The following is a 27,728-nucleotide window of genomic DNA, read 5'->3' as shown; positions in this document are numbered from 1 at the left end:
ATATATGTAGCGCTACACAGGCAAGCTTTGCAGGCACAAAGATAAATACTGGCGCCAAAACCTCTGCGTCAGTAAATAAATTAAAAAAAAGGTCGAAGACGAGCTTTTTTCTCCGCCCCGAGTTTCTACCACTGCATTTTCATACATTATCCAACGAAGTAAATACAAATTCCGTGTTGTTCATCTTCAAATATAGCAGCATTTCAATGTACTACGAAAATCCGACTGGCAAGACTGTTTGGGATGTTTATCAATATGGCCAACTCTACGTTCTGAATTTTTTCCTACCTGTGAAATGAGATGGTTACTAATGGGAACTTTTATGAATCGTGAATCACATGCAGTATTCTCTTCACCATAAGAATAATACGAATATAAACATATTGCCATGTATTCTTTCGTGTTTGCTGCTATCTCATTTAAATCCTGTCTGCCTAATAAACTATGAAACTAGTGTGAGACAACAGCAAAACACGGAAGAATACACATATCATGTCATGTTTATATTTGTATTATTCTTATGCCTAATGGTGATAGTCAGAAATGAAGCACGGCAAATGACGAGATTTTTAAATCTAAGCTGACTAATTTCTGTGCAGAATGTAATGTACAAAAGAGGCGTCTGCAAAGATTTTCAAACGGAGAAAAATTTTAGCTAAACTCTCGTTCAGAACATCTATCATTCCCAGCCTATTATTTGGTTCGTGTTGATCATTATCAAAGAAAACAGCAGTGTAAGTAACAACAAATAGCAGTCTCTTGCCATTGTTTCACTAATGAGACAATTCCTCTCTTTTTTTATTGTAAGCGGCAGTAGCGAGAGCTACCAGAAAATGGTCACTCAAGTATAGGTCTGAGAGGATGGACCACTGTAAACTGTAGCCAAGCTGTGCATTACACAATGACAGAGTCAGGTGTGAGACAATGTGTTTAGAGTCTGAAATAGATGTGGTTTCACCAGTGCTGAGAGAAATGAAAGTAAGCTGGTTGAGAATACCTGCCACGAGAGAGTGTCTCAGGCAGGTTCTCAGAGAGCCCCAAATGGGATGGTGCGCATTGCAGTTACGAAGTAGGAGAAAGATTCCACTGGTGAACAGCCATATTAGATGATAGGAAATATTGCTCTTCTACAGGGCAATTACTTCGGTGGCTGCGAAGCATCAGATTTCAGCTGCATACTACTACAGGGTTTGGGACTGGAGGATCTTGTCCCATTATTTCTTCAGAGGTACCAGTAACCTCCCTGGTTTGGTCAGCTGACTCCCATGGTGGAGAATGGTGGAACAGAGGTCTGCCAGACAGAGGTGTCACGCAGTGTCACTGTTTTGGAGGATCTCAGAGTTGGTGAAGAGAAAGACATTTGTCTTTCTTCAGCTTCTTATTACTTTTGCATTTTTCAGACATGGACCCAGAAGTTCGCTGACTTGATGCGCGCAATAAGTCATCTTGGAGTATTTCTTCTTCAATTTCTATTTTTCAGGTTGCATCACCATTGACTTCACTGGAGTAAGCGAAGGTTTTTTAGTGTGTTGAGCAACTGTAGTGGGTGGAGATGAGGACATCGCCTTAGCACTAGGCAATTTCAATAACCATAGCACTGTACTGGAGGTCGCAGGTCTGCATGGCCAGGCCTTTCATGGGTCATGACATAGCAACAACGGTACTGTAACTGCCAGATAATAGTGGTAAGCAAGGCTTTTGGGTAGCTAACATTTTGCAAGCAATATTGAGAGGTACCTTTTCCTTCACCCGGACCTCCTGAATGGCTCACTCATCAAGGTACACAGGGCCTTTGCAGGATGAAGCAGCATGATTGCCAGTGCAGTTGATGCAGCAGGGAAGAGGTGGGCAATCTCCCTCATGAACATGCTTGTCATAAGTTGCACATTTGGCTGTATTTTTACAGGACATGCAAGTATAGTTATAATGCTTACATTCGTAGCAATGGAATGGGTTTGGTATGCAGGGTCTAATGCTGACTATTTCATAGCCTGCCTTGATCTTTGATGGGAGCTCCAATTGATCAAACGTTGAGAAAAGGATGCAGGTAGGCACTTACTCTGCATCAACCCTCTTCATAGCCCAATGGACTGCAGTTACACCCTGATCAGAGAGATAATGTTTTGTACATCTCCCTCAGCCATACCATCAAGCAGCCGAGTGTAGACAACACCCTGTGAAGAATTCATCAGTATGTGATAAGCCTCAAAACGAACAGGGTATCTATAGAGGAGCACACATTTTAGCAGTTTTTGGGATTGAAAGGCACTGTCTGCAGAAGCAAAGTTCTATTGTGTAAGTGAGTTCAGGACTTTAGTGGGCCTGAAATTGAATCAACACCTTTCTGAGGACGAGTAGGGAAGTTCTGACCTCCTCCTGTACGTGACACCACAAGATAGCTGGGTGCAAGTGGAAGATTCATCATGTCTTTGGCCTCATTCCATTTCTGTTTATTAGACGGAGGTTGTGTTGATGGAATTGCTGGTGAATCCCCCATCACTGCCAGCATCTCTGATGGTGTGCTCATTTCCCCCCCCCCCCCCATCTCAGATCAGACCTCCCAAACTACAGACAGAGGAACGTATCAGCAATTGGGAACGTAACGGCTCATGAAATTACCCCTCCCTGGGCCTGGCCTTCGCCCTGGGTACACGCGAGGCCTATATGTCGATCCGGATGCTGGAAGTTACGCATGACCCAGTCGCCCTTTATGCATCAAATGCATGAGCCAGCCTTCAGGCACGCACAGGGAGGCAGAAAGAGATAAAGATAGACCTCAAATGCAAAGTGGAGGAAGGACATGAGAAGTCAAAAAAGAAAGGAGAGAAAGCCTATAGTGAAATGCAACTAAGTCTTCTGATACTTTCACAAGTTTCGGTTACCCGACTGTACATAATATGTGGCTCCTATGGAAGGAGAGAGAGAGGAGTAGGATGATAGACATGTAGCACGGAAAAGGAAGGAGTACTGCAAGGGCTAGCACCACATGTTTGCCAAGCACGTACTCACAAAAGAGATGCAAATCCCTGGGGGTGGGACACCTGAACTGGGATTTATGGGGAACAGGGTTTCGTAGGATGAAACACAATTTAAACTTAATGGAAGAGTCAACAGGCATAATTGTAAGTACTGGGCACAAGAAAAGCCCTACATTACTGCTGGAAAGGCTGTGAATTCTCTCTGGTGTAAAGGTGTGGTGTTGTTTATCTCCTAAGGGACTCATTGGGCCTTTCCATTCTGAAAGTACTGTAACTAAAGAAAAGTACCAAACAATGTTTGATAATTCCATTTTCTCTGCCATTTGCACAATGAAAAGTAATGACAAGTTTTATTACCCACAAGATGACCTCCCCTCCCATACAAACATTATACAGAGATGTGCAGGTATACCTGGATCAAAATGTACGAGACCAGTGAATAGGATGCATGGGACCAATTGAATATGCTGCACACTCTCCAGAGCTTAGGCCGGACAATTTTTTCTTAAGGTGCACAGTAAAAGATGTGGTGTATCATCAAACAGCATGATCTGGACACATTTTGGAACAAGATTCAAATAGCATGCATGAAATCACATTGGACAGTTTAGTGCAAAGTACAGAATCAGTCGCGATTCATACTCTGAAATGTATTGATGTTGAAGACCTCCATTATGAACAGTTACTTTAGCCACTATTCGGTACTTTCAGTGTGACCAAAAAGTAAACTGGACTATAGCCTTACTTTTCCCAAAAATTTAAACTTGCAGGTTGGAAGATAAATTTTCAATAACAGTTCAAAGTATGCCTACATTTTTCTGGCATGCCCGCATTTACTGACATGGATTTTCCAGATTGCCATATTGAGTGTACTAAATTCTATGAAATATCAATTCAAACTATCAAGACACAATGACAACCTGATTGAACAAAAAAGCAGCAACAACTACAATTGACCAGTCAGTCACACAAGGAGATAGTAAATCACTTTTACAATGACCCTGCATTCCTATGAGTAAGTACCTTTTACACCTCAAATTAAACAAAATGTATTTCCTTTTTACATTACAAAGACACTGCTTTTCACAAATAAAGGCAATAGCGTGTAATGTAGGTACACCCATCAAGAAAGGAAGCAAAAGTTATTTACTTTTATGAGCACTAGCAGGATATATTCCAGTATCTCATTAAAAAACATCTCCTGGATGGATCATGAGGTGCTGATGAATTTTCATGTACTACTTTCTCAGACTGTATTTCTCATTATGCTGGAGAATCATCATCATCATCATCATCATCATCATCATCATCATCATCGATGTCACAGGCTTATTTACTTTTCATAGTGTGTTGTAAAATGCACACAATACAAAGCCAGAAACTCTTATGATTATACTTATGTGAGAAATAGGTTATTTTTGATAATTTTTGAATGCTTAAAAAACCATATATTCCTAAGTTACTGGTTCATGTGTTTCGGATATGTAACTTATTTCACAGCAAATCAGCATCTGTGGTTCACAGTTACTGCCAAAGAAAACATCACCCCTGAATTTCATTGTATATCAATGAAAAAAAAAAAAAAAAAAAAAAAAAAAGGTTAGTTTTTGACAATTTTGGGAAACTGCTATTGTCCTTTGCATAATCTAAGAGCAAACTGTAGTATATCGGCATTTGTGACTTAGTTAATGTAGCATATATTCTAACTTACATATGGCGTTACATCTATTTTTCCCTTAAAGGTGTGTAGTCATAACTCTGTTTTCAAGTTTGGTAACAGCTTTAATTTAAGCCATAGGGAATTAGCAGCTTTTTAGCACAACAGATGAAAGATAATAAGTGGGCTTAATTTAAAGTTATTTGTTCACTGGCCTGCAATACATTTCTCTTTCTAAAATGCGGCCCCTACTGTGAATGCTGTTCTTGAACATAGGGTGAGTTGGTTGGCATTTATAAGCAATTGGAAAGCACCCTAACTGCTGTCAAATGATTGGCACGTTGGACTGGTCAGTGAGCGGTCACTTTCACTTTTCAGTTGTGCTTTGCAGGAATGGTGGACTCAAAAGAAGATAGGGGCCTGACGACAATGGTCAAGCACTAAAGAAAAATAGATGTTGTAATACAGACTCTATGCCATGCTATCTTGAGTTTAGGACAAACTTATGGTTTTGGCCAAGCAGTGAAGCTTCATGTATGGATATGTTGTTTGAGAAGCTACGTTAATTATCAGTTGTCGTGAGTTAAGAACTTATTTGAATATAGAAGAATCATGGAAACAATGTTTTGTGATTTTTTAGTTAATTGTTTAAATGTACTACTTCTTTTGTAGTCGTCACCTCTGCAATTGGAAAAGTAATTAGCAGTCAAATATGTGGTACTGCATAGAAAGTCCATGACATCTAGAGAAAACAAGATGGTAACTGAAGAATTTGGACAGGAAGGTAACTTTTTACAGGGAAAGAGTAAAGACTTGAGATCTCACAATATATCAGTCACTTAAAACACAAGAAAAACATCTCAAGAGTCACGTACTCGTGGTACCGGTACAAGAGGTACCTCAAATACTATCCTCACCTGTGGATCCTGTCTCCTCTGCAGAAAGTACAGGATCTGTCATTATTCAACCACATGACTGAGTAGTGAGTCAATGGTAGATCTATGTATCCTGCGCTTGGTGGACAGGGACCAGGGAGGACTCAAGATGTTGTACCAATCATCCTAACCAACAAGTCTGAGGTGTGTCTTTCACTGAAACTGAACCATTGGGACTCACCTTCACCTGTTCTGGGAAAAGCTGTTTTGTCCTGTGTCAAGAGGAGGAAAACGCAAAGGATTGGGGGTCTATCAATCTTAGAATTGTATCCATCCTCGGCAACTGTAGTTGTAAGTAAGGAAATGGTAATCAACCAGTTGCATAGAAGAAATTTAATTTCTTTACCAGTTTTTGGCACTTAGTGCCTTTCTTCAGAAGTATCACAATATTTGCAAGTATCAACAATAATGTGCATGCAGAAAAATGTCATTGTCCCAAAAAATATACATGAACGATAAGTAATACAATACTGAATCCACTGTAATAATGGTGTATGCAATTTATTGTTGACACTCGCAAATTATGCTATATGTATAACTTTCGGAAGAAGGGCAATAAGTGCCCGAAACGGGTAAAGAAATTAAATTTCTTTTATGCAACTGGTTGCTTATTATTTCATTAATGGTCTATTAACCATTAGCACTTCGATCGTACAGCGAATCGTGGTACACCTTATGGAAATGGCAGCAAGGGACAGGAAAGGACACAAGACCCACTCAGTGTGTATGCCTGGGGGCCTCGTTCAGCATGTTGGAAGAGGCCATTCCAACAGCCATTGAGGGAGTAGGGTTCAATCAACTGCAGATCATGGCGCATGTTGGAAAAAATAATGCCTGTCGCCTGGCCTCCGAGGTCATTCCTGGGTCTTTCCAGTGATTGGCAGAGAAGGTTGAGAAAGCTAGCTTTGCGCATGGAGTTTCAAAAAGTTCAAATTTGTAACATTATCCCCAGAACTGAATGCGGCCCTTTGGTTCCGAGTTGACTGGAAGGACTGAACCAGAGACTTTGAAGGTTCTATGGCAAGCTGGGCTGCGGCTTCCTGGACTTGCACCATAGGGTTGACAATTGTTGACGCCCCTTAAATGAGTCGGGTCGCACTACACATCAGAGGCTGCTACTCAAGTAGCTGAGTGTGAGTGGGGTACACACAAGGGTTTTTAGATCACGCAACCTTCCATCCTAACCAGGTAACGATAGCTGTAGGAAACCCAGAAATATCAGTGTAAGACCGAAAGAAATGCCTCCCAGAAATGAGAGTATAAAATCCTAATCGTAAACTGCTGAAGCATCAGCAACAAAATGTGCCAGAATTTGTAGCGCTTCTGAAAAGCGGTGAAGCTCAAATACTACTAGGTACAGAGAGCTGGTTGAAACCTGCATTGACAGCAATGAGATATTTGGGGAAATTTTGAGAGTACATCAAAAAGATAAACACATGGGAAATGGAGGTGGTGTATTTGTTGTTGTAGACAAGAAACTCAAATCCACCACGACAGTAATTGAAGCTGCACTTAAGACTGGTTTGGGAATACTCAGTATCAGAGGTGAGCACAAAATGATAATTCAATCATTCTATCACTCACCAGACTCATCCCCTGATGTAACTGAAAACTTAAAGAGAAAACCTCAGTTCACTTGTACCCCAGTTCCCCAATCATACTGTAAACATTGGTGGAGACTAATCATCTGACAATTAATTGGAAAATTACAGGTGGGTTTTTTTTTTTTTTTTAATGGTGGACATGATAAGACATCCTGTGAAACATTACTCTCTGAACACTGCCTAGAACAGATAGTTAGGAACCGCATTCGTGACGAAAATATGTTGGATCTAATGGCAACAAGTAGACCTGAACTCTTTTGAGGATATCCATATCGAAACTGGTATCAGTGACCATGACGCGGTTTAGATACAAAACCAGTTGTGTAAGATCTCAATGAAGAACTGGAAATTTAATCACAAGGTAGAAGCTTGTAGAGGTACCCAGTAGAACAGTTCATAACTGAAGGGAACCTCCATGGTATGCTGTCACCATAAAATACACTTCTAAAGAAACAGGGATCATTGCATTGTAGGTGTTAAAACAATGCATAGGGCTATAGATAGAGAGATGCTGAATGAAACGTATTTAGCTCTCAAGAGAGCAATGCATGATGCCTTCAATGACTATCATATCAGAATACTGTCAAATGATATTTCACCAAACTGAAAGAAATTCTGGTTGTATGTAAGGGCTGTTAAGGGCACAGAAGTTAGTGTCTCATCCCTAGCGAATGGGACAGGAACTGAGATTGAGGATGGCAAAGCAAAAACTGAAAGGTTTAACCCAATCTTCAAATGTTCCTCTAAACAGGAAAAAATTTGAGCATTAACCCAATTTAACCCTTGTATCACTAAAAAGATGGATGAAATAAGTATTAGTGTTACAATATTATGAAAAGGATAGTTGCTACTTACCACCTAACAGTGATGCTGAGCCACGGATAGGACTGTCAGAAATTGAGCTTAAGGCCAACAAGGCCTTCATCGGAAATGGAACACACACACACACACACACACACACACACACACACACACACACACACACACACACACACAGTTTGTTTTGTTTTATGGCGCAAAAACAACTAGAGTCATACCCCCCCACATCAGAGCTGTAGAACATGAAGACAAAGAGAGGAGTTAAAAACGACTACACATTAAACCCAATCAACGGAAGAGAAGACAGCTAAAAACAGGGACGTGAAGAAAGGTCTATAAAACACACCATAGAGAAACGGAGGTCACAAACTAATAGTTAAATGTCCTTCGCCGCACCACTACGACGGATAAAAAGAAAAATGTGGTCGACAGCCCACATGTCGTTCGCTAAAATGGCTGATAATTCAGACGGCAAACACACACGAGAACGTAAGTGGTTAAAAAAAGAGCATTCTGTCAGGAAATGGCGGATCGCCAAAGGTTGAATGCAATGAGTACACAGTGGTGGGGAAGCACCACTTAACAAATGGCGATGGCTAAAAAGACAGTGCTCGATACGTGATCTCCTCACTGCGAGACAACCGAGAGGAGATCGTCCAAGCTGCTGGGAGAGGCTTAATAACCCAGAGTTTCTTCCAATGAAGGGAGGACCAGTGGTGATGCCAAAGTGACACCACCTGCTAACAGACGGCAACACAGACATCATCGGAGGGAATGTAAGAACCAGTGGGCTGAGGTACAAGGACTTCAGCCTTGGCAGCAGCGCCAGCGGCCTTCGTTTCCTGTCAAACCGATGTGACCAGGAACCCATATAAACATCACCTTGGCTCCATCAAGAGTGAGCAAGTGACAGCTTTCCTGGACCCGTTGCACTATGGCAGGGATGGTGTGCAGCAAAGAGGCTTTGAAGGGCACTGAGAGAGTTGGAGCAGATGCAGCAATTGAAAAGCCTGTGTCGCTGGACACACTGCGTGGCCTGATACAGGGCAAAGAGCTCTGCTGTAAATATAGAAAAGTGCTCTGGAAGCCGATAGCAAAAACATTGGTGCCAATGACAAAGGCACACCCGACACCACAGTTAGTCTGAGAGCCATCAGTGTACACAAAGGTAGAATCACAAAGTTCCATTTTAAGGTCACGAAACTGAAGGCGATAGAGTGAGGCTGGAGTAGTGTCCTTAGGAAGTGAATGAAGGCCAAGGTGAACACAGGCCGCTGCATGAACCCAAGGTGGTGAAGGGTTTACACCCACCGCGGAAGTTGCAGGTAGCGTGAAGTTAAGCTGTTGGAGCAAGAGCCAAAAAAGAATTCGAAGAGGTACCAAAGAAGAGGTATGCACCTCATACTGGCAATTGAAGGAGTCATCGAAGAAGGAGGCACAGGATAGGTGGCCAGTCCAGACAAATGGAATGCATATCCACTGAGGAGAAAGTCACGGTGGTAGGACAGCGGTAGTTTGGCAGTTTCATCATACAGACTCTCAACCGGGTTAGTGTGAAAGGCACTAGTGGCAAAATGGATGCCACAATGGTGGGTATTATTGAGATGGCACAAGAGGAACGGATGTGCAGAAACACAAACAAAACACCTATAGTCTAGCTTCGAACAGACAAGGGACAGGTACAAACGGAGGAGGGTGGTTCGATCTGCTCCCCAGGAAGTACCACTAAGAACACATAGGACACTGAAGGATAGGTAAGACATGTCGGAGGACCAAGAAATTCTTACAAATGGTTCTGTCAGTTGAAAAACGAAAGCCAATATCGATGCTCCAGGTGTAAAGATGATCAAGACATCGCTAAAGACACCACCCAATGAGATAGGTCCATGGAGAACTCCAATATATGGTAAAATCCTCAACGAAAAGGGAGCCAAGGATGCTCAATGGAGTCACGCCATTATAGGGATAATGGTGATAGCAAATAGGATGACACTCAGGATAGAACACTTAGGCACACGGTTTTCCTGGTTAAAGGTGTCCGATGAAACAGAGCCCACACTTAACCTTGAAAACTATGTCTTTTAAAAATTCCTGGGAAAAAACAGGGCAGGCGGCCATGGAAGCACCACATGTTGAGAGTAAAGAGGATAACAGTCCTCCAGCAGGTGTCAGGCTTTCTCCAAACAGGAAAAAACAGCCACAGTCTAAGATTTCCGCAGAAAACCATTCATGACATGGGTAGACAAAGTGATGAGATGGTCAACTGCAGAACAGCATGCTCAAAATCCACACTGTGCAGTGGTTAGTCAATTGTGAGACTTCAGCCACCATACCAGCCATGTTCCATGACCTTGAAAACACAGCTGGTGAGAGAAATGGGGTGGTAGCTACAAGGAAGACGTTTGTTCTTACTGGGGTTAGGTACGAGTATGATAGTGGCTTCATGCCAGCATCTGGGAAACGTGCCCTCTGCCCAGATGTGGTTGTACGTATGAAGCAGGAAGTGCTTGCCCACAAGAGAAAGGTGCTGCAACATCTGAAAGTGAACATCATCTGGCCCTGTGACGGAGGATGAAGTGAGAGCACGATCTAGTTCCCTCATAGTTAAGGCAGCATTGTAGCACCAACGATTCTGAGAGGGGAAGGGTATTGCCCGAGCCTCCTCCGCTCATTTCCGATTAAGGAAGGTGGGGAGGAGCGCGAAATCTATGCAAAATGGCGGCCCAAGGTGTTGAAGATAGTAATAGGGTCCATGATGACATCATCTGCTCCTGTCAGGCCAGAAATTGGGGAATGGATCCTGGTGCCACAGAGTCGTCGGAGGTTGGTCCACATGACGGAAGAGGGAGTGGAACTGTTAAAAGAACTATTTAACGAAAACTAAAAAAATTGTAACTAAAACTGCAACAGCTTGAAGGCAGGTAGTCAGGGAGATGGGTTGACTGACTATGAGCGTCATCCCATATGAGCAGCATGACTCCCCCATGAGATGAAATGCCATTGTCGAGGGGAAGGGGGGGGGGGGGGGTCAAAACTGACTGGGAAGAAATGCGAGAGAGCAAACCGATCATGAGGACAATTTTGCTTCCTGAAGGCAGAGAACAAGTGGCCACTGCGATTCTAATAACGGCCGTAAATCCTATTTGTTGGATCGTAGACTGCGAACATTCCATAGGAGAGTCATGACAAGGAAAAACTGAAGGGGTGTCACCTCAGCAGCTGTCAACTGCCAGCCCTCGAAGACCTGATGCTAGGGGGCGCAGAGCCAGTAGGATTCTGCTCCATGAGGTCTACAGAACTGTTAGCAATCTCCTTCTGTCATCCTGCAGAGTCTACAGCACAAAATTGGTTGCTGGTGCATACCGGCAACATTGAGGTCGGCGGGCCTAGGGTATCACGTGGAAACACCGCCGACGAAGATCTTCGAGTTGCCAAAGGAGAAGATCATTTAACTTTGTTTGACTCCTTGGAGCCTTTCCAGTTGGCAAAGGAAGACTCAGAACCGAGCGAGGTGGTGCACACTCGACTTGCTTTCAGAAGGACAATGGTTCAAACCCGTGTCCGGCCATCCTGATTTAGGTTTTCCGTGATTTTCCTAAATTGCTTCAGGCAAATGCTGGGATTGTCCCTTTGAAAGGGCACAGCTGACTTACTTCCCCATCTTTCCGTAATCCGATGGGACCGATGACCTCGCTGTTTGGTCCCCTCCTCCAAATCAACCAACCAACTACCCAACTCAGATGTTGGTTGGCTGGAGAGACATAGGAAGTTTTCATGGGAGTATTCCTTCTGTTCTTTCTGGGCTGCAGATTGTGTAGCTGGTGACCACAGACTAGCTGCTGAGGCCTCAGAAGTGATCCTCAAAACTACCATCGAATATCTTTGACATTGATTTGTTGTAGAATAACAAGTTATCTTGAACAGAATGACCTCCTCAATGCCAAGCAGCATGGATTCCGAAAACATCGATCATTCTAAACCCAACTCCCATTTTTCTCACGTGACATACTGAAAGTAGTCAGGCAGTCAGGTAGATAGATAGATACAGAATTTCTGGATTCCCAGAGAGCATTTGACTCAGTACCACACCTACACTTACTGTCAAAAGTACGAGCGTGTGGGGTACCAAATGAAATTTGGGACTGGATTGAGGACTTTTGGTACGGACGATGAAGCATGTTATTTTGGATGTAGAGTCATCATCAGATGTAGAAGTAACTTCAAGTGTGTCCCAGGGAAGTGTGTTGGAACCCTTGCTGTTCATATTGTGTATTAATGATTTTGCAGAAAATATTAATAGCAACCTCAGAATTTTTGGAGATAATGCAGTTATCTATACTGAAACACTATCTGAAAGAAGTTTGCATAAATATTTGATCTTATAAGATTTCAAAGTGGTACAAAGACTGGCATCTAGCTTTAGGTTTCAAGAAATCTACAATTCAGAACTTCACAAAATGAAAAAAAAGTAAAATAAAATAAAAAATGGGGTGTCCTATGACTATAATATGGGTCAATCCATATGAAGCAGTCAAATGATGGTTGCTTGACCATTTTTAAATATCTTAATTATTATGTGATTGTTCTATATTTGAGATGTTCGAAACAGTTTTTAAAATAATTTATCTTGCACCTTTACTGGATGGTGGCCATTTTTATTTGTAGGCGCGCGACGATTTTTCAGTCTGGAGACATTAGCAAAAATTTGAATATCTCTACATTGGGTTAAGTTAAAACATTGCAATTGACATGACTGTTTTTAAAAAAGTGTCATCTACAACATTGTCTACTATACAAAATACCCTAAATTCAAAAATAACCAGTCAAAATGACCTCCAATGTTTGGTATCCAAATTTTCAAAAATTCACTTTTTAAGCCCAAAAATAACAAACAAGGAGTGATTTATGAGAGTCTATATTTACTGTCAGTAAAGGAGTACATTATCGCTGGGTGTGGCATTGCAGAAGTACATTATTGCTGGGTGTGGCATCATTGCAGTCTGCCTGTTCTGAAACCTTTCAGAGTGGATGTACATACTTCATCGAGAGTGTAGAATGTGTTATGTGCTTTGTTTGCTCTGTGTGTAATTTGTAATTAATTTTGAGACATTAATTGAATAGATGAACAGTGCTCTGTTGGACATATAGCAAATGAAGTGTGTCACAAAAAAGTTTAAGGTTCAGTTACAAAAAGCTTGAAGTTAGACAAACTTTGTTTAAATTTCGAGTAAGTTCTTCTGTTACATCAGTGTGGGTGAGTATCATGAGAAGAAATACATTCTGAAGTACAACCACATTTTTGGAAGAAAGTGCTGTGATCCACTTAAAGTTCATAAAAACACTATTACTAAAGGTTGGAGTGAAATAAAACTTGAACATTTGTCCTCTCATGGTCAAGAGAAAAAATAGTTCATGAATTCAACAGTTCTCATTGTTTGGTTAAACTAACCCGAAAATTAGTGAAAGAGCAAGGCATTCTTCCAGTTTTAGGGAAGAAGAAAGGAGTAGGTATAAGTGAAGAAACAATTAAGAAGATCCAGCAGTTTTTTGATGATAAAAACAGTAGGATGTGCCCATGTTGCAAAGACGGCAAAAGAGTTGTTAAAAATGGAATTAAAGTAACAAAACAGAAATGAATAGTGCTGTCAGATTTAAATGAATTTTATGTAGCTTTCAAAAATTCTCATCCTGAATGCAAAACTGGAAGGTCAAAATTTTGTGACCTCCGCCCTAAGTGGTGTATTTTGGCTGGACCCTGAGGAACACACTCCGTATGTGTTTGTTTATATCATCAAAATGTCAAACTGATGATCGCGAGTGCAAAACCCAGTGATCTTAACTACAAAGAGTTACTAGATTTAATGGTCTGTGACACTAACAGTTATGACTGCATGATGAGTTTGTGTAATAAATGCCCTGGTAAGGAAACCGTTATTGAATTGTTTCACGAATATGATGAGGAAATGCCAGACGGTATTACCTTCAAACAGTGGGTCACAAGGGCAGAAATGATAACAGTGGTTAAATCTCAGGAAGAGTACTTGGAATCTTTAATTCATACCTTACAAAAACTCAAAAGTCACCGCTATGTTTCTAAAATCCAAAGTAAGTTTTTGAAGGACAAAAAAGCACAACTTCATGAAATAGAATGCATAGTGCTAGCTGATTTTGCAGAAAATTCTACATTTGTGAGTCAGGATGCAATACAAGGGTACCACTGGGTCAATGACCAGGCAACAGAGCATCCATTTACTCTCCACTTTAAAAATGAGAAAGATGAACTTTGCAGTTCTTCAATTTGCATTCTAAGTGACTACTTGGAGCACAACACTTTGGCTGTTCACGTGTTTCAAAAGTATGTAATAAATTACATAAAAGAAAATTTTCCCAAGGTTGAGAAGCTGATGTACTTTTCAGATGGAAGTGGTAGTCAGTATAAGAAGAAAAAGAATTTTTCATATCTGTGCAACCACAAAGTAGACTTTGGGTTGGAGGCTGAATGGCACTTTTTTGCATCTTGCCATGATAAAAATGCGTGTGATGGAGTAGGAGGTACAACAAAATGTGAAGTAAGTAAAGCCAGCATACAAAGACCAACCACAGACCAAATTCTCACAGTACAGGACACACATTTTTTTTGCAAGGATAATATTAACGGCATTACCATTTTCTGATCAAGAAAGAAGTGGTTCTGCATATGAAAACAACACTTCAAACCACATTTGAAAACTATATAGCAATAAAAGGAACAAGGCATTTCCACAAATTCCTTGGCATTGCAGAAAACTTAGTTCGATGCTATGTAACATCAGAAACCGAAATTTATGACGATCATTGTGTCAGTAAAATTACATCTCTGTCTTTATCACTGAAGCTTGCAGAGGTTGAAAGAATAAGTTTGGAAAACAATGATGTTTTTGTGCATTTATACCACCCTGCTGGCCCAAGATCATCAGTCAAGAAATCTACTAGTGACAAAGCTTGGATACCAATGAAAAATGTTTTAATAAACTTTCAGTGCTTGAACTTACCACAGCAACTGAGAGGTCTTATTCTATATCACAGAAGCTGTCTGAAGAAATAAGCTTTAGGAACAGTTGCATCTCGAAGGATGTTAACAGAAAATATTTATTTTAAGTATGTCCAAATAATATAAATGTTAATTTCAGTGACATTTCCACTTTTTGTCATATAATTCAGTATCTTACTTCGATAATAATTTATTATATTCTGCCAATATCACAGATGAATAGGCAACAGCCATAAGATCAGTTGTAGAGTAATGTGAATTAACTCCTCATTTTCAAAAATTCATATATTTGTTCACAGTCGTCAGATATCAATGTTGAAATTTTTACAGTACGTTACTATAATATAGGTGTACAAACTGTGTAAAAATTATATTTTTATATTCAGTCCCACCTGAGATAACTAACCCCAAACTTTACAAAATGAAAATTTTCAAATTTCAAAAATTCATAAAAAATTAAGGAAACATTTGTAAGTGTTCTTGCTCTATATGAGGCTAGTAGTGTATGTATCTAACTATTGGAAAAAATAGACTCTCATAAATCACTACTTGTTTGTTTTTTTAGGCCTAAAAAGTGGATTTTTGAAAATTTGGATACCAAACTTTGGAGGTGATTTTGACTGGTTATTTTTGAATTTAGGGTATTTTGTGTAATAGACAATTTGTAGAGGACATTTTTCTAAAAACAACCATGTCAACTGCAGTGTTATAACTTAAACCAGTGCAGAGAGATTCATATTTTTGCTAACGGCTCTAAACTGAAACATCGTCACGCGCTTACAAACAAACATGGCCACCATTCAGTAAAGGTGAAAGGTAAAATTTTTTAAAAAACTGTTTTGAACTTCTCGAATATAGGGTAGTCACATTCAAAAATTTTAAAATATTTAAAAATGGTCAAGCAACCAACTTAATTTTTATTGTACCACTTCATTTGGATTATCCACTGTCATTGTAGGAATTGGCCAACTCTCAAAAATACGAGGGTGTAATATTTTGCAGTGATATGAAGTGGAGTGATCACACAGGCTCAGTTGTGGGTCAAGCAGGTGGTAACCTTCGGTTTATAGGCAGAATACTGGGGAAGTGCTATCAGTCTGCAAGGGAGACTGCTTACAAATCACTCATGTGCTTTGTTCCAGAATATAGCTCAGGTGTGAGGGACCCATACCAAATAGGACTAACGGGGGATATTGAACATATACACAAGGGCAGCACAAATGGACACATTTGTTTGATCTGTGGAAGAGCGTCACAGAGGTACTGAAGGAATTGAACTGGAAGACTCTTGAAGATAGGCTTACATTATTCTGAGAAAATCTATTAACAAAGTTTTAAGATTTCAGATTATAGATGTATTAAAATTGTTACATTGCAGGAGTATTAAAAACCTCAAACAAATGATAAATAATGATATTCTATTTGATGTTTTATGTTTTTGGAACAATGGCCATTGTAACAAGGCCAGAATAAAAGCAAAGGTCGCCTGGCATGTAGGTGCGAGAAAATTTTTGTCACACGAGAATTAATACCTACTTTCGCCTACAAACATTCTACAGTAATTTTAAAAAATCCTAATTTGTCATAGTCATGACAAAGAGTTCCCAAAGTCAAACTACATATCTGAAGTATTCATAATTTAGATATTTGTTGATAATTCTTCCAGAACAAAGTAAATGTCCACCACATAATTGGGAAGAAGCATAAAGACACACGACAATGGCAGTATCGGTGTATTAATGTAAAACCCTGTACATAGGTTAAATTAATATAAATTTGCTAGGAAAGAGGATGGCTTCTGGCTGTATAAAGAGAAGGAGAAAGCGGAATCTAGGAGAACCATGTAGACATTTCAAGAAAATACTGCAGAACAAAACAAATGAGCAGTCTACTCAAATTCTCATCTTGGTTATAAATTAAACCACTATCAGTTTTTTCTTTAAATCTTACTTTGTTATCAGTTCGTAACCACAACAAAAGCTGCAAAAGAATTGTTATAAAAAATATTACTCTGTCGCAAAAATGTCAAAAACACTGGAAAAAGAAGTGTATTGAGATTAGGGTCCCAATTTCCTAGACTTGAATCGGCAGATATGCCAGAAAAACACCTTACTTGTCAGCACACACTATGTGATCAAAAGTATCCGGACACCTCACTGAAAATGACTTACAAGTTCGTGGTGCCCTCCATCAGTAATGCTGGAATTCAATATGGTGTCAACCACCCTTAGCGTCCACGACAGTTTCCACTCTCGCATGAATATGTTCAGTCAGGTGCTGCAAGGTTTCTTGGGGAATGGCAGCCCCTTTTTCACGGAGTGATGTACTGAGAAGAGGTTTCTATGTCAGACAGTCAGTGAGGCCTGGCACGAAGTCGGCTATCCAGAACATCCCAAAGGTACTCTATAGGATTCAGGTCAGGACTCTGTGCAGGCCAGTCCATTACAGGGATGTTACTGTCATGTAACCAATCTGCCATAGGCCATGCATTATGCAGGTGCTCGATAGTGTTGAAAGATGAAATCGCCATCCCCGAGTTGCTCTTCAACACTGGGAAGCAAGGAGGTGCTTAAAACATCAATGTAGGCCTGTGCTGTGATAATGCCACACAAAACAACAAGGGGTGTAAACCCCCTCCATGAAAAAAACTACCACACCATAACATCACTGCCTCCGAATTGTACTGTTCGCATTACACACGCTGGCAGATGATGTTCACCGGGCATTCGCCATACCCACACCCTGCCATCGCATTGCCACATTGTGTCATGTGATTTGTCACTCCTTACAACGTTTTTCCTCTGTTCAATTGTCCAACATTTATGCTCCTTACACCAAGCGAGACGTTGTTTGTTCTTTACCAGCGTGATGTGTGGCTTATGAGCAGACGCTCGACCATGAAATCCAAGTTTTTTCACCTCCCAGTTAACTGTCATACTACTTGCAGTGGATCATGTTGCAGTTTGGAATTCTTGTGTGATGATCTGGATACATGTCTGCCTATTACACATTACGACACTCTTCAACTGTCGGTGGTCTCTGTCAGTCAATAGACGAGGTCGGCCTGTATGCTTTTGTGCTGTACGTGTCCCTTCACGTTTCCACTTTACTATCACATCAGAAACAGTGGACCTAGGGATGTTTAGGATCTTGGAAATCTCGTGTACAGACGTATGACACAAGTGACACCCGATCACCTGAACACGCTTGAAGTCCGTGAGTTCCACAGACCGCCCCATTCTGCTCCCTCATGATGTCTAATGACTACTGAGGTCACTGATATGGAGTATCTAGCAGTAGGTGGCAGCACAATGCACCTAATATTTTGGGGGTATCCGGATACTTTTGATCACAAGTGTACATAGCAGCAATTGCAGCATCACTGTTTAGAGAAGCGTTCCGTTTTGACAGCCTTATTCAAAAGTGACTTGATTTTTGTAACTGCACAGTATGGTGCCAAACATACGACTCATCTCTATTTGGTAGTGCAATATTCAAAGATATTACATTACACAGTTAGTGGAAAAAAAAAAAAAAAAAAAAAAAAAAAAAAAAATGTGCATCGAGCATTTGATGATACAAAAATGAAATTATAGCTCACAGTACACAAGTCATAGATAAGAGACAAAAATGTTGTTGTTATTGTTGTTACCTTCAGTACAAAGACTGGTTTGATGCAGCTCTCTGTGCTACTCTATCCTGTGTGAGCCTTTTCATCTCCGAATAACTACTGTAACCTACATCCCTCTGAATCTGCTTACTGTATTCATCTCTTGGTTTCACTCTATGATTTGTACGACACGCACTTCCCTCCAGTATTAAGTTGGTGATCCCTTGATGCCTCAAATGTGTCCTACCAACCAATCCCTTCTTTTGGTCAGGTTGTACCACAAATTTTTCTTCTTCCCAATTCTATTCAGCACCTCCTCATTAGTTACATGATCTACCCATCTAATCTTCAACATTCTTCTGTAGCACCACATTTCAAAAGCTTCTGTTTCTTCTCATCCAAAATATTTATCGTCCATGTTCCACTTCCATACATGGCTGCACTACATACATATACTTTCAGAAACGACTTCCTGACACTTAAATCTATACTCGATGTTAACAAATTTCTCTTCTTCAGAAACGCTTTCCTTGCCATTACCAGTCTACATTTTATACCTTCTCTACTTCGACCAATATCAGTTATTTTGCTTCCCAAATGGCAAAACTCATTTACTACTTTAAGTGTCTCATTTCTGAATCTAATTCCCTCAGTATCACCTAACTCAACTACATTCCACTATTCTCGTTTTGCTTTTGTTGATGTTCATCTTATATCCTCCTTTGAAGGCACTGTCCATTTTGTCAACTGCTTTTCCAAGTCCTTTGCTCTCTGACAAAATTGCAATGTCGTCGACAAACCTCAAAGTTTTTATTTCTTCTCCCTACTCCAAATTGTTCTCTTGTTTCCTGTACTGCTTGCTTAATATACAGATTGAATAACACTGGGGATAGGCTACAACCCTGTCTCACTCCCCTCGACTCTTAACTGCCACCTGATTTCTATACAAATTGTAAACTGCCTTTCGCTCCCTGTATTTTACCCCTGCCACCATTAATATTTGAAAAAAAGTATTCCAGTCAACATTGTCAAAACCTTCCTCTCAGTCTACAAATGCTATAAACATATGTTTCCCTTTCCTTAACGTATCTTCTATGAGAAGCCACACGGTTAGTATTACCTCATGTGTTCCTACATTTCCCCTGAATCCAAACTGATCTTCCCCAGAATCCAAACTGATCTTCCCCGAGGTCAGCTTCTACAAGTTTCTCCATTCTTCTGTAAAGGAGTCATATCAGTATTTTGCAGCCATGACTTATTAAACTGATAGTTCAGTTTCTTTGGAATTGGTATTATTATGTTCTTGAAGTCTGAGAGTATTTCGCCTGTCTCAGACATCTTGCTCACCAGATGAAAGAGTTCTGTCATGGCTGGCTCTCTAAAGCTATCAGTAACTCTAATGGAATGTTGTCTACTCACAAGGCCTTTTTTGACCTAAGCCTTACAATGCTTTGTCAAATTCTTCCCGCAGTATTGTATCTCCCTTCTCACCTTCCTCTACATCCTCTACATCCTCTTCCATTTCCATAATACTGTCCTTAAGTGTATCTCCCTTGTATAGACCATCTATATACTCCTTCCACTTTTCTGCTTTCCCTTCTTTGCTTAGGATTGGTTTTCCATCTGAGCTCCTGATATTCATACAGGTGGTTCTCTTCTCTCCAAAAGGTCTCTCTAATTTTCCTGTGTGCAATATTTATCTTACCCCTGATGATGTATGCTTCTACATCCTTATATCTGTCCTCTACCCATTCCTGCTTAGGCATTCTGCGCTTCCTGTCAATCTCATATTTTTGGACGTTTTTATTCCCCTATGAAAGGGGATTGCGTTTTTATATTTTTCCTTTCATCAATTAAATTCAATAGATCTTGTGTTAACCCAAGGAGTTCTACAAGCCCTCATCTTTTTACATACTTGATCCCCTGCTGCCTTCACTATTTCATATCCCAAAGCTACCCATTCTTCTTCTATTGTATTCATTTCCCCTTTTCTGTCAATCGATCCCTAATGCTCCCTCTGATCTCCAAAAAAATTCCTGCCTTTTCGTAGTTCCTTCAGTTTTAGTCTGCAGTTCATAACCAAAAAATTGTGGTTAGAATCCAAATCAGACCAAGTCTTTCAAAGTGTAAAAACCTACAAATAACTGCGAAAGTTATTGACCTTTTAAAAGCAAAGCTGACTAAGCCATGCACTAAATACTTTAACAAATGCCTCCACTTTATCAATAAATGATGAAATAATTCTTTAATATTTGGTTTCAAAGACAAAATTTCTTGCAAGGCATATTCATTGTCTACCTTGGCTGTATTTGTTAGCGAAGACACTTTTATTTGTCCATGACTTGTCTATTTCTATGTGCATGACCATTTTAAAATAGTTTACTGGCGGACAAATAAATTATATTTGGTACTAAAGACAACAGAGGTAGCTAAAGAATATGTATTTTAAAAAATAGAGCATGATTTGGTTACAGAAATAGCTCTTGTAGCATTAACAATTTCAGACACTATTATTAAAATATGGATAGATTAAAGGCCTACCACAAGCAGTACTCGAACCACTCCTGTAGATGACTTGAGGTGTGTTTCATCACAATATAGCACAACACCAGAGAACAGGGAAGCAGATGGAGTCGAGCGTGGCAGCTGATGGCGATAGTTAGCGTGTGAATCCCAGGAGTGTACAGTACCACTGATGGGTGAGCCACAGTCATCATCATCACCTCCGCCCCCATCCATGGGCACTGCACTGCCAAAACCTGTTCCTGTCCGGCTACCAGCTATTTCAAAATCCTGGATCTCGTCAGGGCGATAGCTTGTGGGCTCCAGTTCGCGTATTTCCTCCAGCAGGACCTCTATTTCATCAGTTCCGTACAGATCTGATACAGAGTTAATGTAGCGGCCGGGGCCGGGCTCCGGCTGCATGGCCCCGGCGCGGCGCAGAGCGGCGCGGACGGGGGGGCTGCTAAGCCCGCAGGCGGTGCCCTGCACCCATCCTCCTCACACAGTACTGTCCAGGGCTGCACACTCCAACCTGCACAAGGATGAACACCATACGGATTACCAATAAATCATTAGCAGACAGTAACTCACACAAGACATTTTTTCCTGTAAGCTCATATCAGCAAAATTCTCACACAATATTTCCACCCATCGGTGGTATTAACTGCAAGGGTGCACAGTACAACACAAAGTAGATGTTCCCAAGAATAATGTACAATTTGCTGATCATCATCACACAAGCATATTTTATCATTCTTTTATTGTTCTTGGCCTAATAAGGATCGGGATAGCCCATTAAAATGTGTGGACACTAACACTGTGCAAGTGGTTCTAATGCCTCCAGCACAATCTCAGAATATCTCACAATACAGAAACAAAATGGTGAAGGTGAAGGACACAGACCAAGGCATGTTCACAGAAAATGGTTACATGGGGTACTTCCACAACTGGGCACAAATAAAGAGCCACAGCTCAGACACTTTCTCATCTTCCACCAGCTACTCTCAAAATGTTACAAGGTTGGTGTGACTGGATTCCATTATGAACTGGAATCCTGTGAGGGGAGGTTGACAAGTAATGCATTCAAGCTTGTTGGATACAAAGAAAAACACTTAGGAAGATCAGGCAAAAAGTAAATTAAAGTAGAATTCTTAAGCTTCAAAATAATATATTTATTTTTCAGCACAATCATCGTTGAGACTAATATATTTCTCCTAACATGTAAAAGGTTTTTTCATTTTGTCACTAAAAAATTCTTCCGACTTTTCTCGAATCCTGGACTTGACAGCTGCTTTCCCCTCGTCATCCAAGATGTAATGATTATCTCTGAGGTTTCTCTTCAGCAGAGGAAAAAATAAAAATTATACGGAGCAAGATCAGTAGAGTAAGGAGGGTGTGGAGTCATTTCAAACTTCAAGTTTGACAGAGGCTCTTCAGCCATGCGTGAAGTGTGTGGAAGGTGTTCTCATGCTGCAAGATTATTGGCACCAGGCTGCATCTAACACAACAAGCTCAACATAGGAGATGTTTTTAGAGCCTCTATATACAGAGAATAATTTACTGTTGCCCCTCATACCAGATAATCGGACGCAAAAACAAAATCAAAAGAATATTTTTTGCAGATGGTTCTGTTTTGAACTTTTTGCCTGAGGAGAAAATAGATGTCGATATTCAACACCATCTTTTCTCTTCTGGGTCATGATTATGGACCTATGACACATGCCCCCTCAATCTTCAAAAGGAAGACATCTCCTTCATCACAGTAGTGCTGCAAAAACTGCTGACAGTATTATTGTCTGCGAGACGGCATGGTACCCATTGTGCACAGATCTTACGGTATCCCAATTGTTCAATAATGAAGCTGACAGATTGCTTGGATATTTGAATATGGTTTTTGATACTCTTTCAAGTGATTCGCTGGTCATTTTAAATCCAATCGTTGCCGAGTTTGTGATGTTTATCATCTGTGGCAATGATTGGATGCCACTGTTGTTTCATCAACAATTATGGGTTTCCCATTTTATTACCCATCCACTTACAGCAGATCTATCAACATCACTGTCACCTTAAACAGCCTTTAAACAATGATGACTCTCACTGAGAGTCATTTTTTTCAGCAATTAAAAATTTGATAACAGCACGCTGTATAAGTCGTGTTCACACAGCCCTAGAACATGTCTCCATACTTCTGCTACTTAAAATAAACTGGATGAACAGAATGCATTCAAACTGCATGTGTGCATAGAGAGGAAGTTACCTGCAACATTCCACCTGGCGTGTTTCTCAAGGTCATTTAGGTCGCATTCTACAAGCATGCGTTCATTACTTTTCAGCCTACCCTCATACATACAAAAATTTTTGCAGTACTTTCTAAATTTAAATTGTTCATTAACTTGGTGTGTGTGTGTGTGTGTGTGTGTGTGTGTGTGTGTGTGTGTGTGTGTGTGTGTGTGTGTGTCAGTCTAACACTCATGCAAAATTCTTATCCTGACACAGAATTATAACAGCAAAATCAACTTAAAATGCTGACATGAGCATAGATCTTTAACAGATTCCATTCCCATACAACAATCTCAAAATATGTATCTTCAGAGCAAAACATTGGTAAATTTTGTTCGGTCAAGGGTGGACATTTCTTGCCATACCTTTAGTATTTTCTTAACACACTTAAAATGAGTAAAGACTGGAGAAATAATGGGTTTATTCATACATAATATTACTTCTACTTCACTTTCCCTTAACATTACAGCTCTTGTAAAAACAACCAGTTTGTAGTTATTCAAATTTGTTAGCATCATATGTGTTGAGATCATTTGGCATTTATGCAATTGTATAGTTCTATTTCATTACCATTGTCACATATCATTCCGAACTGCTGTAATCCATCATGTTTATATTTAGTCTGATAATTCAAGGAAGCATTTGGCCCATTCCTATTTAAGAAGAGAATCTTCAATAACGTCACGCTGATCTATGTATTCCTTCAAAGACCAGTGTCATTTTGAATAAAATTGTTTTGGGCATTAGGTCACGTCACTGTAAAATAATAAAGCAACTAAACTGCCAATGTTTTGACCAACTTGCTGTGGTCCCCTTCACGATGCTTGACTGCTGGATACTAATCAAAGGCTTCCCTACATACTCTCTATTTGTTACCTTGTAGCCCCTGATTTCACATGTCTGGGAAATCACTGGACAATTTGAAGAGATGTTGCTATGCAGGAAGATGGCTGTATGGTAGGCTACTGCCTGTGCTACCCTGGTGGAATGCAACCGTAGCAGGCGATTGCTAGGAGAGAGCATACTAGCAAGGTACTGCCTGTGCCACTCTCATAAGTGATTGGTAGGCAATTTTAATTGGTGATTGGTAGGCAATAGCAAATTGACAGCTAGTATCCCTTGGATAGTGTTTTCCTGCAGCAAAGCAATAGGGCCGCACGGCAATTCTTTCATGTCTGCTGTTTCTGTTGTTAAAACCAAGTGCTGCTGGCTGGCGAACAAACATGGCCTGCTGGGTTGGGATCAGTGGCAGCCTGGTCACAGGTCACTTATAGCCATCCTCCCTGTTCATGCTGTTAGTGTATTTGGTTATTTTCTTATTTTACAGTAGTGTATCCATGGCTGCTGAAGAAGCACACAAGGTTCTAGAAAATGTATAGAACAGCTACATTCCTGGTAGTTGCTTGCTGATTTGGGGGAGAGGACTACATTCCTGGTGGTGTTCAGCTACAGATGACTTCTTATTCTGTCTCAGTTGTACGTAACATTCATGCTCCAACATTCAAGTGATAATGGGTATCTGGTTTCACCAATGTAGACTTCACTGCATTTACTCCGATGTTCGTAGATGTGTGCAATGCGGAGAGCATCCATGGGATAGTAGACCTCAACAGATATTGGAACTTGTGTATTATTCTGAAATATGGGTTTGATTCCTCCATGACACAGAACCTTGCCTACATGGTCACTGATGCCTCTCGCATAAAATAGACGAGCAACTGAAAGATTTTCTTCTGTACCTTTGTTTGTTTTGTCGTCCCGCATAACACTTTGTATGTCTGTTGTTCTATCCATTCATACAAGATATTGTCTTGAGCTCATTCAGTTCTTGTTCTATGTGGACAGCATCACTAAAGCGGCGAGCTCGGGCTGTCAGCGTGTACAGCACAGTGTTCTTTTGGGCTGTATGGTGGTGTGAATTCGCATGTGGGTGTCTGTTGATGTGTATCGGCCTTTTGAGGTGCTCATGAAATCTAATTCTGCTTGCTCATGCAATGAAATGGTCGTATGGCATTGTTGGCTGGGAGGCCCCATTCGGGGGAGTTCGGCCACTGTATTGCAAGTCCTTTTTAGTTGACGCCACTTCGGCAACTTGTGAGTCAATGATAATGAAAATGATGATGGACACGCAACACCCAGTCCCCTGCCGGGAATCGAACCCAGGCCCCTTGCATGCTGGGTGGTAACGCTACCGCTACACTACGGAGGCGGACTCTGCTTGCTCACGAGGCCATGTGACCAATGTGTCATCCACATACCTCAGCCAACAGTGTGTGAGCAGTAGTACAGAATTTGCATTCATCAGTATCCTGCTGTTAACCGTCCTGAAGATGACCACAGCAAGTCCGTTGATACGTCAGTGATTTAGACACTTTAGTGTTTTACAATGATGTGGCCTAACACTCAAAATGATTTTATTCAATATGCATTCCTTTGTTCTAATGGCTAGCAACTACATTGTTTGATGGTTGATGCTAAATACTCACTACACAAACCATAGAGCCACAGTAGTGGGAAGTAAGAATTTTTGCATCAATCTACTTTTATATACATAATGCACTCAGATAGCCTGGTAACAGGTGTAAAGGAGTGGCTCACCAGCTTTTAACACAGAGGCTTTGTTTTACACATTCCTCCTACAATTTCTCAATATATCCAGTGTCAGTCAATGCGTAAAGTTTTATACTCAAGGTCTCTTTGTCTTTCCAACAGCCATCTTAACTCACTGGTTATTCCTGTTGTAGATCTGATTATCACCGTTATAACACACAAACTAAGTAACTGATTAATTGAGATTTAATGTGCAATTCTTCAAATATCTAATAAACATTAACAAGCAATACTTGTTACAGAAACACAATATTGAGTGCACTACAGGTCTGATAAATATTAAGAGACTACACATAAATTACAAAACCCAGCAAACCAATGCGTGTGCATGTGCGCGTGCGCGCACTCGTGCATGCACACACGCGTTTGAACACTTGTCATAAAGAATTTCATCAGAAATATAATGTAATTATTAATTTACGAACTTCTCTTACAATCCACATTTTCCATGGGTTGCATTCTGTTGCTCTGCAATTTCTAGAAAAATGGGTAACATTCTATACTGTGATGGTCATTCATTTAAAGTATTAAGTTATAGCAGGTAGCAGTGGTTACCTTTTGTGGTGTGAGTTACATATGCATCTTTCCTCCTAACAGTCAATAGCAGCATTAACATGAAAGTGTAATAGTTAGGAATAGAAACACTTCTGGGACTAAAAGAAAATACATCAGCAATGCCATACTCCACAGCATCAATACTGTAATTTACTACCCATCAATGTTCAACACATTTGTGGCTTATACCACCAATTTTGATATTCTCTAGTCTTATAAACATTGAAACAGTATCCATTTTGTCCCATTGAATATTTATTTTCCTTGTATATATTTGTGCCACCATACATAGTGATTTGATTCAAACCAGTAGCTGAAATTAGGCACCGACAAGATACAACCAAGAAAATTATTTTCAAAGGTAAAATTACGATACAGCAGTTACTTTTCAACTGGAAGCAAATGTTGCATCTTACTCATCAAAGGATATAATGAAACTATCTTGGTAGCACTACTTATTTACATAGCATTGTTACTGAAAGCTTACTGGTGGATTGCCTTTACAGTGCCTATGCAAAGAAGCAGTGTGTGTAAAAATTACCAAACTTAAATCTCTTAGTACAGTTGACTTAATTTAGGAAAAAATCTGTACAGCCGTATTACCACAGACAATGATAAATTTAAAGTTTTGTGATCTGATACTGAAAGGAGTAAATCAAGTGGGACACTAAAACCTGTGGAGAGACTGTCTACAACAGTGGTCATCAAACTGTGGCCGGTGGTCCAAATGTGGACCGCATCAGGTATTCGTGTGACTTGCGGTCCTCGGCTGTATGTCATTTAAACATACAGCTGAGAATGGTGCGTTGCACAAACACCCGATTCGGGACACACGTAACCCTTGGGAGACAGTTTGACAACCACTAGTATATAATATTCAACAGTTACATACTCACAACAGATAAAAATGTGTCAACCACCTTAGTTTCCAGTTATAAATACTAAAATCAAATGCCCATGATACTATGTGAATGAGAAATGATTTGTTTGAATGTGTTATGCTATGGACAAAATGATTCAGAATTATTTTCATAGGTGTGTGTGTTTTGAAAAAACACTGATGAGGACATCTGAGATGGAGCACAAACTTGTGACAGACAAGGATCAGGAGAGAAATCTGCAGTGGCCTCATTCCCTTCACAATACAC

General features: G+C 40.3%; 1 protein-coding gene across 1 annotated transcript in view; it reads right to left on the bottom strand.

Moving 5' to 3' along the window:
- Positions 1-27,728, bottom strand: part of LOC124797881 — a 134,804-nt gene that overhangs the window by 94,832 nt on the left and 12,244 nt on the right. Inside the window, exons 3-4 of the mRNA XM_047260978.1 lie at positions 21,393-21,667; positions 21,175-21,356 (exon numbers count right to left, since the gene is read on the bottom strand). Coding sequence (XP_047116934.1) covers positions 21,175-21,356; positions 21,393-21,558 — 348 coding nt within the window. The 5' untranslated portion in view covers positions 21,559-21,667. The remainder of the gene's footprint in view (positions 1-21,174; positions 21,357-21,392; positions 21,668-27,728) is intronic.

Source organism: Schistocerca piceifrons, chromosome 5 (genome assembly GCF_021461385.2).
Source record: "Schistocerca piceifrons isolate TAMUIC-IGC-003096 chromosome 5, iqSchPice1.1, whole genome shotgun sequence".
Classification (NCBI taxonomy): Eukaryota; Metazoa; Arthropoda; class Insecta; order Orthoptera; family Acrididae; genus Schistocerca; species Schistocerca piceifrons.
Note: the sequence above shows the minus strand (reverse complement) of the source record. Positions and strands in the feature narration are given on the sequence as shown.